The sequence below is a fragment of the Podarcis erhardii genome (assembly GCF_964252035.2).
Source record: "Podarcis erhardii genome assembly, chromosome: Z".
In the NCBI taxonomy this organism is placed as follows: Eukaryota; Metazoa; Chordata; class Lepidosauria; order Squamata; family Lacertidae; genus Podarcis; species Podarcis erhardii.
Window position 1 is genome coordinate 32,800,534 of NC_138504.1, and position 12,670 is coordinate 32,813,203.

General features: G+C 49.9%; 1 protein-coding gene across 7 annotated transcripts in view; it reads right to left on the minus strand.

Moving 5' to 3' along the window:
* Positions 1-11,051, minus strand: part of SEC16A (SEC16 homolog A, endoplasmic reticulum export factor) — a 41,812-nt gene extending 30,761 nt beyond the window's left edge. For 4 of the 7 annotated variants that reach the window (XM_081846870.1, XM_081846868.1, XM_081846869.1 and 1 more), the window contains exons 1-2: positions 10,046-10,181; positions 103-3,821 (exon numbers count right to left, since the gene is read on the minus strand). In XM_081846870.1, coding sequence (XP_081702996.1) covers positions 103-3,747 — 3,645 coding nt within the window. In that variant the 5' untranslated portion in view covers positions 3,748-3,821; positions 10,046-10,181. Of the gene's footprint in view, positions 1-102; positions 3,822-10,041; positions 10,182-10,947 lie in introns of those variants that run through there. The other 3 variants (XM_081846867.1, XM_081846871.1, XM_081846866.1) reach the window with 3 other exon arrangements.
* Between the last annotated feature and the right edge of the window lie 1,619 nt (positions 11,052-12,670).

Below are 12,670 nucleotides of genomic sequence, written 5' to 3' on the forward strand. Positions count from 1 at the left end.
CCCCTGGGCTTCCGCTAACACGCCCACCCTCCCTACCACCTCACCACCCCACCTACAGCCAACCACAGAACGGCACAGAGGAAAAACAACCTGTGAGCCCACCTGGTAATAAAGGTGAGCAGTCCTGGGGTCCACTGGAGGGTATGGCGTCTGGTACGAAGGATAACTGTTGTAGGGGTGCCCATAGTAGTAGTAAGGGTTCTGTGGCTGGATGAAGGTGGTCTGGCAGGGGGTCTGAGAAGGCGGCGGGTGCTGCGGCTCATGCTGAGAGGGGATCCCGGCTGGCTGACCAGCCACTGTCACTGCATTAGTCTGGCTGGTGGCAGCCGGAGCACTCTGAGGTTGGCTTGACGACACCGGCTTGCTCTCCATGGACGCCTGAGCGTAGGTTACCAAACCCCCATCAGCCTCATAAGTCCTGTGGCCTGGGGGCTGCTGAGCAGAGCTGCTTCCAGGATGCACCTGGGAGTTGGACGGATCATGGGGCTGCCCTGAGGATGCTGCCTGCTGCTGCTGCTGCTGCAGGGGGGAAGTGCCACCCGGAGGCTGCACATCTTTTGTGACCTGCTGATAGAAATGCTGTGGATCCTGAACCTCATTCTCCCCTCGGCCAGGGTGACCAAACACCAGCCCACTGGAGAGTGACTGGTTATGCACCTGGGTGCAGCTGGTGGTGCTGCTTTGCTCCAGGGACTTTGCTACCGTGAAATCTAGCACTCTGGGAAGCTCCTGACTGCCTGAGTTCTTGGGACTGCTGTTCACAGGGCCCGTAGCGAGGGTCAGAGGGGTTGACGTCACACTGGAGGCATTAGCCCTAGACTTGCCAGACAAGTCTGAAGGAAGCCCTTCTGAAACACTAGCCTTTTGGCTTTCGGAAGCTAAGTTGAAGGTGCCTTCGGAGGCTGGGTGCATCAGTGAGGTGGAATGTTTATTCGAGGCCATTTCAGAAGTGCCGAGGGGATTTTGTAAAAAATTAGAATTTGACAGAGCAGCAGCAGAAACAGATGTCTGACCTGCAGGTCTGGGTTGCCCCAGAGGCATGGTTTCACTATGAGGGTTTCTGCTGGTGTGGAAGCCCAGCAGAGGCTTACTGCCACCCCCGGGATCTTTTGCCAAATGGCTGCTTTCACTCTTGCTCAGCTGATCAGTGAGGGAGAAATTAACTGGCTGAGCCAAGCTGTAGCTTTGATTCGGCTGGGCGATCAGGACGGGCTGGTTCTGCAGAGCCTCCGTAGGTGGGGAGGAGAGGAGGCTTGCGTAACCCGAACTCGCCTGGGAGCGAAGAGCCTCTTCTTCCCCCAGTTTGGGAGGGTTTTCCAAGTTTTCGGAAGACACATTCCCAGCCAGGGATGGTGGGTGGGGGATGGACCCTGGTGAGAGGGACTGCTGGCCAGGCAAACCTTCCTCGGGTGGCTGGAGCACCTGGGCTGCCTGCTTGGTCGGCACCTGCACTGCTGGAGCAGCCGGGGCCAACAGCACATTCCCCCCAAAATTTGGCACCTCACTTTGGGCCCAGAGTGTAGTGGCTGGGCTCTCACATTTTTTTCTGTTTCCCTGGGCCCTGCCTGGCAGTTTCTTCTCAGGAACCGACTGCGCGTTTTCCACCAAGGACCCACCGCTGGGTTGCAGAGGCCCTGCAGCACCACTCCCCAATGTGAGAGGCAAGGGGTAGTCCCGGGGCACGAAAAGGGTCTCCAGATTATCGGGAGGCTGCTCCAGGTTCCCCGGTGAGGCGACTGGGGTGGCCTGGCTCTTCTTGGCACTTGAAAGGCTCTCTCTCAGCTCGGCCACCATCTTCGCTTGGTCGGCCTCAGGGGGCTTCACCCCCAACCCATGCGACCTGACAGGCTCGAATGAACTGTTGGCGCTCGTCTGAAAGACCCCCATGGGCTTGGGGGGGCTTGGGGTGGGTGCATGGGACAGAGGGCCGCTGTGGTGGTAACTCTTGCCAGGGCTCTGCCTGCTACCATCCCCTCCCAAAGGGGAGGAATCAATCTGCTTGAAGAAGCCCATGGAGGAAGACGATGATGCCTCCTCCTCTGGGAGCTTCCCGCTCTCCTGCTGGATAAATGTGCCCAGCTCCTGTGGCTGAGATGCGCTGGGGAGACTCCACTGGCTCAGGCTGCTGTAGTTGGAGGAGACACTGTCGGACCGGATGGGGTGAGGCAACAGATCAGGCGCTTCAAGGTTTGGCCCTCTTTCCAGACGGCTGGTGGCGCTAGACTTCGGCAGTGATGGGCCTAGCAGTGAGGTGTACCTGGTCGGATCTGGGGCCACCCCGGGAGACAAACGACTCTGGTTTGTAGGCTCGCTCGGCAGGACTTCCTGGTTTGGAACGCACTCCAGGTTCTCAATGTTTTCGTACTGCGTGCTGACAGGCCCTCGAGCATCGGCAAGGCTGGCTTTGTCTTCAGTGAGGAAGGCTGCACTTTTGCCAGCCTGGGCATCAGGTGGCTCACAGGTGGCTCTGAAAGGATGCTGAGCTTCCAGGCCCTCAGCTGTGCTTGCCTGCATAGGAGAGAAAGACGCCGCCGGGATCTGCTGAGAGTGGAGGGGCTGGTAGTATGTGTGGCCCATCGTCTGTTGAAAAGTGTCAGCGCTGCTGCTGGCCTGCTCGGCTCCTTCTGATGAAAGGATTTCCTCATTCTCAGCCTCATCTCCTTTGAAAAACATGGAAACTGTACCTGAATCAGTATTGGTCGGGCACTGCCTGCTGGCCGCTTCAGATGCGCCTTGAGGTTCAGCTGAGGAGTCATTTTCTTGAGTGGTGGGATTGCCAAGAGTGTAAGTTGTTTCAAGAGGTTGCAGGTAAAAGTGTTCTTGAGGGAGGTGGCCAGGCCAAGGGCACCCTGCTCCTGTGTTTTGCCAAGCAGTGTGATGGTGACCAGAGCTCTGGCTGGAAGTCATGCTGGAGACATCGCCATACGTCAATGGGGCCTGAGCAGCATTGTGAACAAGAGGCTGCTGCGGAGAATTCGGATGGGGCTCCATGTGGGGACCTGGCTGGGAAACACCAGCAGCAGACTGAGTTACAGCATAGTGGGTGTTTTGGGATGGTGGTTCTCGGTAGGGAGAATAAGCCTGGCCCTGAGGTGGCCCTGAGCTCCCTTGGGAGGGTTTCCACTGAGGCACAGTTTGCTGGGCAGGAGAGAAGAAAGACAAAGATGCTGACAGGGAAGCAGGGTTGCTTGGATTCCCACCAGCCTCCTGCCTGCTCAGAGGCCTGTCTGGCATAGGAGCCAATCCCTGGTGCCCGCTGACAGAATTTTCAAGAGCGATCCCCATGGAATGATGCTGCCCCAGAGGGCTATGGGTACGCTTGCCAGGCTCAATGCTCAAAGGAGTTTCGGCACTGTTTGTGACTTGTGGAGCAAACAATGGCATGGGGGCTGCCACACTCGAAAATGCATTGTTTCCTCCAGGTTGAGAGGCAGGCGCTGCTGGGGAAAATGAGAGCAGACCATGAGGACTGTCTGCTGCATGTGGAGGAAACGCTGCTAGAGAAAAGTCTTGCACAACAGGTGGATTGCCTCTGGGGTTGTTGCTGGCAGCAAACTGGGTGCCTTGTGGGGCTTGCTTGCCAAAGGCAAAGGGGTCTGTCACGGGTTGCACCGGGCCTGCGGCTGCAGAGACTGGCACGGTGGCCCGCTTGCCGAACGGATTGCTTCGCCAATACATGTTCTGTGATGTTGCCAGTGGAGGGGGCCCGCCTGCCCCAGTGGGGATGGTTTGTGGTGGAGGCTGCATGACAGACTCCTAGCTGAGTTGCTCAGGAGAATTACTGGAGGATGCTGTGGAACTGGCTTCACTTCATGCACTCACTGCAAAGGAGAGAGAGAGAGAGAAAAGACAAAGAGTTAAAGAGGCTTCCTACTTCATAAGAAGTGTGAACTAAGCATTGCCAGAAGTCACCGTTATGATGGGGGGGTGATCCTTTTGAGTGTTTACTGAAATACTGTCATCCAAAGAATTCGAGGAACAAGTCCAGTACAGGGTTATTTCCTATGCAAGATGATTTTTTGTTCATTTTGTTCATCACAATTAAAAATGCAAATGTTTACTCACGAATTATTTTTTGGAATGTTTGTAAATATTTTAAAATGTGACAACTCAACAGGATGTTATTCTACCACATTAGACTTTAAGGGGAGGGGAAGGAAGGCACAGAAAATTCAACATGTCAATTTTAGCATGCTTGAAGAGTTGTTAACATCAACAAGTTCTGGTGAAACAAGGAAATCCTTCATTGCTACATTAATGTTTATGAAGTATAACATAATTTTTAAAAAAGAAATATCCTGTTTCCAAAAGCTGAAAATTAATCATAGAAAAACAGAGTGGGAAGTTGTCCACATCATTAACTTGCATATATTATTTAAGTCCACATCATTGACTTGCATATATTATTTAAGTTCATTTTTCATTTGCTGCCAATTAATTTTTTACTGTGAGAATCTGAAAATAGCTCTCCATTCACAGAAGGCTGCATTGAAAAGGAAGTCCATTGAAGCACATGCCTTATAGCCAGGTGCTCCCACTAAACAATTTCAAGTGCTACTCTATCAAGACAGAAGCCTTCTTAAAATGAAGAGGGTCTCATAATAAGCAAAACCCTGCTAAACGTCAGCACTTTGGAAATGCAACCCTGCAGTGAGTGTTTACACCTAGCTTGGTAACTCACTGGAATCAAGGGGGCTATGTCCTGAAATTAGGGAGGCCCTGCTGCAAATGTGTAAACAGGCACTCTCCTCATCACCTCTAAGTTTCTGTGCAAGCAACTTGGTGGGGTGTATTAATCATAAAAAGAGGTCCAACTAAACAGTGGCCCTCCAGATGTTAAGGGATGACCTCCACACACACAGCATCCCTGATCATGGTTGCTTCAATTGTGCTTGAACAACAACAATGCTCCCCCACTTTAGAAAAGCCTTGCTTTCTTCCTCTCATTTTAGGCCACAGTGTTGTACCAAACAACTAATCTTGCCATGTGAAGCCTGGAAAGCTAGCAAACATGACAGTGGGCTTTCCTAGGCTTACTTTCATGGCTGCCCTGAGGTTTTAGATCAGAACCAAAATCTTTCATCTGAAATGCACTGCACTATTACGTGTTCCTAGAACCCCAAAGCAAGGGGGCCCCAGTCTTTCTGGAAAGCTAAGAAGTTGTTGTGATCACTGCAAAATGCCTATTTCAGAGAAGAAAAAATGGATATTGCTTAGAACTCCCCCACCCTCAAACAGGTATGCACACAACAAAACAGGCAACCCTTCCAACCAAAGAGAAAGGCAAAACTCCCTCCATTTTTAAAATGAAAAAGAATGGGATCAGTGGATCTTGATGGGAGTCACAGGGGTGTCTGAAGATGAGCTTGGAATTTCTCCAGCTCTGAACAATCTTCCAAGAAAGGCAGAATAGCATCACCCTTTCTGATAAGCTTCTCCAATACAAACTTCCCCTGGGATATTTTGTTTAAGTATGACCTAGTTTAATTTTTATTAAAAGGGAGACATTCAGAGTGCCAAATCAAGAGTTCTGAGTGGGAAGGAGGGACTACTTGTGGATCAAATGCCCACATACAGTAAGACTTGGCGGCAGTGCAGATGGAAAGGATTCTGGCCTGGATAGCTCAGTCAGTTAGAGCAGGGGTGTCAAACTCAAATTCATCGGGGGCCGCATCAGCAGTTTGGTCACCCTCAAAGGGCCAGTTGTATCTGTAGGACTATGTGTCCACTCTTTATTATCATAAATTATTGTCACTGCATTCAATTATTACTGTTTTTTGTAATAATGTAGACGGTCCACTTTACATTTATTTTAAGGGTGTTTGGAGTGTGCGTGCGCGCCTCTTTCTCTCTCCCACTCACCCCCCCCACCAGCCACCCCATATTCCCAAAGAACAACTTGATCACGGGCATCGTCGGTCCTGGAAAGGCTGGCTGTGCAAAGATGGAGAGGGAGGCGAAATGAAGAGCAAGGGAAGCCCCGGGCTGGTGAAATCCAGTGTGGAGGAGGAGAGGACGCTTCCCGCAGGACGAGTTTGCACGCCGGGAAGGATCGGGAAGCAATAGCAGGATGTGCGAGGAGAGAGGGGCTTTCGAAGCCACCCACCCTGGGAGCGGACTCTCCTTTAAAAAAACAAAACACAATGATTATGGATTCTTAACATATGGTGGGAATTTTATTTTCTCTCTCTTCCTGCTTTCTCCTCCTCCCGCCACCAAGCTCGCCGCCGCCACCACCATCAGCATCTCTTTGCATTTGAAGTGCAATTCTGGGAGGGGGGAATGCAGAGGAGTTGGAGGCAAGGCGAGCGGATATAATAACGTGGAGAGTTTGGCGAGGGGAAGACGCGGAAGCTCCGGAGTGCTGGCTTGCTCCTGGCTGAAATCAGAAATCCGATTGCGCACTGGGTTGTGATTGGAAATCTAATCAGATCCTGGGATCGGCAAGGGGGGAGAGCGTGAGAGCAGCGGAGGGGGGGCAGAGAGGGAGAGAAGAAAAGAAGAGCCCCAAAGTTGGCGTTTCTGAGAAAATAATTTCAGATGTTGCAAGGGGACGCGCCTCGGTGGAGGGCAGAGGGGGAGACACGGGAAGTGCGGCTGTGGGAACCCCCGATGTAACGTGGACGCACATGGATCCGCTCGCAGAGAAGGAGCTGCTTGGCCGGAGCTGAGCAGACATAACAAAATCGTGTTATTAAACCAAACAGCGGCCGTTTCAGACAGACGGGGCTGCCGCTGCTGCTGCTGGTGGCGGCGGCAGGAAGGGAAACCTTCCGCAGAAGCCAAAAACGCTTCTCTCCCACGAAGAGGGATTCCAAGGTGGCTGAGGAATGGAAGAAAAGGGGAGTTTGGGGGGCGGGCGGGGAGGATCCAGCATCCCCGGAGAAGATCCAAGGCTGGAATAAAAAAGTTTCTCTGAGGAGAAAGACTCCCCCTCCGCGGCGTGGAGAGACCTGACCTTCTGCTTGCTCTTTTTGAGCAGTGAGCAGGAGAGAGAAGCCAGCTGCCCGCCTCGCTTCGGCCCCCGACGACGAAGGCGCAAGTTGAGAGACGCGGGGACATTTGAAGCAGCAGCCACGTCCTTAAGAGCGACGGGGGGAGGCGAGTAGGGAGCCGCACCATGTAAACTTTCTTGTGTCAAAACAAAACAAAAAAAAGCGAGAATAAAAGGTGAAGGCTGGCGGCCGCCGGCGGCTACATGGGCCACATGACAAGGTCTGGCGGGCCAGATTCGGCCCGCAGGCCTTGTGTTTGACACCTGTGAGTTAGAGCATGGTGCTGGTAACACAAAGGTTGCAGGTCCAATCCCCATATGGGACAGCTGTATATTCCTGCATTGCAGAGGTTCTGACTATGATCCTCAGGGCTCCTTCCTCTATGAATCTATGACTGCAATTGATCTACACTGGACATGATGAGCTGCACTTTATTCTTCCCTACTTAGGCTTGATCTGAAGTTCCAGGTCCAGTTTTGGGCACTCACTTCCTTTAAGATTTCTAAATGAGAGAAATAGTCAACAGCATGGAAAAATAAGTTTTGAGGAACTTGGACTGTTTACTCAACAGAAGAAAAGACTGTTAGACGGAATTACAGTGCTCTTTAAACCCCTGAAGGGCCATTATATAGAAGGGGCAAATGACTTGTTCCCTGCTGCCATAGAGGGCAGGACTAAATTACTTAGAAGTATTGTGTTTAAGTTCTAGGAAGAGAGAAAATCCAGTCCAATGTCAGAAGAAGCTTCTTGACAGCAAGAGAAGCTGGAACGATGGAACCAATAATTGAGGGGAGGGGAGGGGAGGATTCCTTCAGGTAGAGTCTGGGCCGCCATTGGGGGTGGGGGGTGGGCTCTGGATTTCATGGAACATACTACCCTATTTGTAAGGCACCATTGCATAAAGTACAATGCAGATGCAGATGCCTTCAGGAAAGGCCACTAGATTTAGTTTTGGCTTTTAAAAGCAACACCTTCATGTCTTTATGGAGTTCACAACATCCATATTTGTTTGCTTTTTGGTGTGTGTGTGTACGTGTGTGCACGCGCACCGCCTTAAAACACACAAAGTTTTAAAGCAATATTTACAAAGCTTTCAAAGACTTGCTTTTTTCATTGAAGAAAATAAGATTTTATTCTTTATGACACATGTTATGACACATTATTTTTTATGACACATGTTATGACACATGTTCATCCAGTGTCATACTTGAATTAAACCCAGTGCACAAGCTGCAAGGAAATCACAGTTGCAAAGGTCAAATCAGATTCAGGAGATATCCTTTAATTGGACCAATTCATTTGGTTAGCTGTGTGGGGCTGTGATAGTGAATGAAGTCGAGAAATGTGAGTTTTTAGAAATGAGCGTTTGGACTTTCAGGCCTTGGCTTCAGGACATCTCATCCAAAAATCTCCCATTAAGCAAAATCAGGGCTGTTATTAACCACAAGTTGTAAAAGGCTGGGATGCTTCCTGGCTCAAAGAAAAGGCAGCCAGAAATTCCCAGGCAAACTGAATATGCTACCTGTCTATTCACCTCATCTGACCACTAAACCAATCTCCAGGATTTCAAATAGGAGCTTCTCCCAACCTTACCTTCTGTCTGCAAGGGAGATCCACTACTCTATAACACGCCCCCCCCCCCCGCAACTCTTAACCACACTCACAGGCAAACACCCTTTTTATCACTGCCAATATTTGTTTTGAATGACTCAGAATGTGGGATTAAGATATAGACCAACAAAGCAGTCCTGATGTTTTTACACTGCACTCCTGGATTGTCTCCCTTTTTCTCAGCACCTGTTTTCCCCCCTGTAGGATGATGAGCAGAAACTCAACAGGTGATGCCATCTCTCACTGGAAAGAGTACGAGTTGCACAAGTTTCAGGTAGGTAGCTGTGTTGGCCAAGTGTTTGGCAGGACTTTTCCATATATTTCCTGTGCAAAAATTTCCTTAGTGGTGCAAATCAGATCTCACAGTTATGTTCAGATATCCTTCTTCAGAGTCTACAGCTATCTATTAAGGGGAAGGGTGCCTGCAGCAGAAGTCAAAATCTTGACAGGCTGTGGCTCAGTGGTAGAACACCTGCCTTATGCCAGGTTCAGTTCCTGGCATCTCCACATAGGGTTAGGAATGGCCTCTGAACATGAAACCCTGGAGAATAGCTGCTGCCAATCGGTGTAGACAATACTGAGTTAGAAAGATCAAAGGTCTGACTCAGTTCCCAGTGTTCCTATAAGGTTCATGTCAGGCCAAGTTTATATTCTTTTAGACTTCAGGTGAAAATCTTTTAAACTTTCCCAAACCACTTAGTTAACTTTGGTTAGCCTGTTCTAAGTTATATATAGCTTCTCACACTCATGGGTGTCCTGAAGCAACTTGCTGTAATACAGTTTGGGGTTTCAGAAATAGGTGGGTCCTTCCCAGGCCTACCTTGAATTGCCACTAGGGACTGAACCTGTGACCTTCTACATGCAAAGCAACTGTTCTACCTGGTGATCTGAAGCCTTTCCCAATCTACCTTCTACCTAGTCACATCACTTGACTCATGTAGCTCAGCACTGTCAACATGGAGCGGCAGCAGCACTGGAGAGCCTCAGACTCACAGGACGTTCCTAGCCTCACCATAGGAGCCTGTCCCTGCAAATCACAGGCTCTAACCACTGAGCTACATCCTCCCCTTAGAATAATTTTCGGGTCCTCGTGGTTATGAATAGAAGGGCTGAATTAAACAAGAATGCCAGCATATTTAACTTAGCACGAGTGGGGGCCGAACTTGGGCCCCTCCTGCGTGCATGCAAGAGAAGTCACAACCTCGCCCTGAGAGGCTGATTTATTTCTCGTGAAGAAAGCCCACCCGCGACTGCCGCATCCTCATCCTTATAACCTTCTCCTTCACCACAATAGCATGCGACGGATAGAAGAGAGGGTGGGAGAAAGGAAGGGCCTGCCAGGTAGACTGCTGCTGAGCCTGGAGGCTCCACCTTTATCCCCGCACCGGCCTACTCCGCCCTCTCCTTCCTACGCCCCCGACACCCCCGGGGGGACTCACCTGCTTACCGCTCGCTCAGCAGCGCCAACCGGCTTTAACGGTGCCTCGGTGACAGGCAGGCAGAAGCAAAAGCAGCAAACGCCGCCGCCATCTTGGAACATCCGGCAGCGCAGACGTGTCACGTACGTCCCTAACCATGCGTGTGACGCCATCACGGCCCCCCGCCCCCCGCTTTGGCCGGCTCCTACACAAGGTAGAGATGCATGTAGACTTACGAAAAGGGATGACTATAGACTCATGCACGATTTCACTTCCGAGTTCACTTCCGAAGGTTTTTCTTTCTTTCTTTACTCCGCGCCCCTTTTGCTCCCTAAGAGCCACGAGGACTGCTAACTTTGGCTGCCTGAAATGCCTTGCATTTAAATCATATTTCCAATCCACCCCGCAAAGGATCGTGGGAATTGCAGCTTGCTTAAAAGTGCTAAAACTGTAGCTCTGAGGAGTGGTGAACTACAGTTCCCAGGATTCTTTCGAGGGGAGAATCGCTATGTACATTACAAAGATGTCTGCAAACGTGACATGAAGGTTGGCAACATCAATCTCGCCGTGCGTGAATCCCTTGCAGATGATCACAGTGCCTGGATCCACAGCAGTGCTCAGAGGAGGAATGACTGCTAGGAGGAGCACAGAGAGAAGAATCGCCATGGTGCACCTGTAACAGCGAAACCGGGTGCCTTCATCTGCCCCAGATGCAACAAAACATCTCTCTCCCACATCAGTCTCTACAGCCACATAAGGCGCTGTAACCTTCCAACAGCTTAACAGCTTATCTTAAACTCCCAAAAGCACACGCCTTCATGATCTCCTGAGACAGAGGTATGCTAACAACGTACAGGTGCCCTTTCTTGGGTGGGTTAGAATCGGAGGAATCGATCCATAGAAGTTGGGATCAGAGCGCCGACCTGTCATCTGTGTTTGTGTTCCGGTGGGAGGAAACAGGAATTGAAGGGTGGGCATGCTGCTCCTTATTTTCTTAGCTCTACGGTTTCGTCTGCCGTCAGTAATTCGTTGCTCGGCGTTTCCGTCCTCCGCCCCCAATCAATGAGTCAGTTAAAGGAGAGGCCACGGCGATCCCTTTAAAGAAGTTCGGAACTCTCCGGCGGGAGGAGGCGGAAAGAGCCGAAATCATTCCCCGGCTTTTCAGCTCGGAATCTTTAGTGCGTGGAGTAGGCTGGCTAAGAGCCCCACCGTGCCTCTGAGCATGCACAGAGTTCCCTCGCCCTACACGCATTTCTTGAGCTTGTGAGACCCGGAGGGAAGGACGCTCATCCCCCCCCCCACTTTATTACAAACACTTTCTTTTTATTTAGTTTTAAATTCTTCGCAGCTCCGCAAAAGTTTTGCAACCCAAATTTAATTTACATGAAGAAGATGCCTGGAAATATTTTGAAGGTCAGGGTGGAGGCTCAAGCCATTTGTGCTAAAATGCTAACCAAATCTGCATCCACACTGAATAATAATAATAATAATAATAATAATAATAATAATAATTTATTATTTGTACCCCGCCCATCTGACTGTGTTGCCCCAGCCACTCTGAGCAGTTTCCAGCAAATATAAAAGCATAACAAAACATTAAATATGAAAAGCTTCCCTATACAAGGCTGCCTTCAGATATCTTCTAAAAGTTGTATAGTTCTTGATGGAAAAAGGTAAAAGGTGGATCTAGACGGATCCTCATGAATTCATATGATTTTTTCATTCAAATTAAATAAAATCACCATGATATTATAGACCATGTCTTACTCTGTAGACAGCATCAAAAAAATCACACACCCACTGTTTCGCAGGGGCGCAAAACATGGTTAAAAAACACGGATCCTCATGATTTTTGCACTAGATCAGGCCAAAGTCACCATCAGATCAAACATCATGGCCATGGGCACAGCATCCACCACAAAAATCACGCATCCACGGGTTCCTTGCCATGCTGTTGTTTAGTCGTTTAGTCGTGTCCGACTCTTCATGACCGCATGGACCAGAGCACGCCAGGCACTCCTGTCTTCCAGTGCCTCCCACAGTTTGGTCAGACTCATGTTTGTAGCTTCGAGAACACTGTCCAACCATCTCGTCCTCTGTCGTCCCTTTCTCCTTGTGCCCTCAATCTTTCCCAACATCAGGGACTTTTCCAGGGAGTCTTCTCTTCTCATGAGGTGGCCAAAGTATTGGAGCCTCAGCTTCACGATCTGTCCTTCCAGTGAGCACTCAGGGCTGATTTCCTTCAGAATGGATACGTTTGATCTTCTTGCAGTCCATGGGACTCTCAAGAGTCTCCTCCAGCACCATAATTCAAAAGCATCAATTCTTCGGCGATCAGCCTTCTTTATGTTCCAGCTTTCACTTCCATACATCACTACTGAGAAAACCATGGCTTTAACTATACGGACCTTTGTTGGTAAGGTGATGTCTCTGCTTTTTAAGATGCTGTCTAGGTTTGCCATCACCTTTCTCCCAAGGAGCAGGCGTCTTTTAACTTCATTACTGCTGTCACCATCTGCAGTGATCATGGAGCCCAAGAAAGTAAAATCTCTCACTGCCTCCATTTCTTCCCCTTCTATTTGCCAGGAGGTGATGGGCCCAGTGGCCATGGTCTTCGTTTTTTTGATGTTGAGCTTCAGACCATAT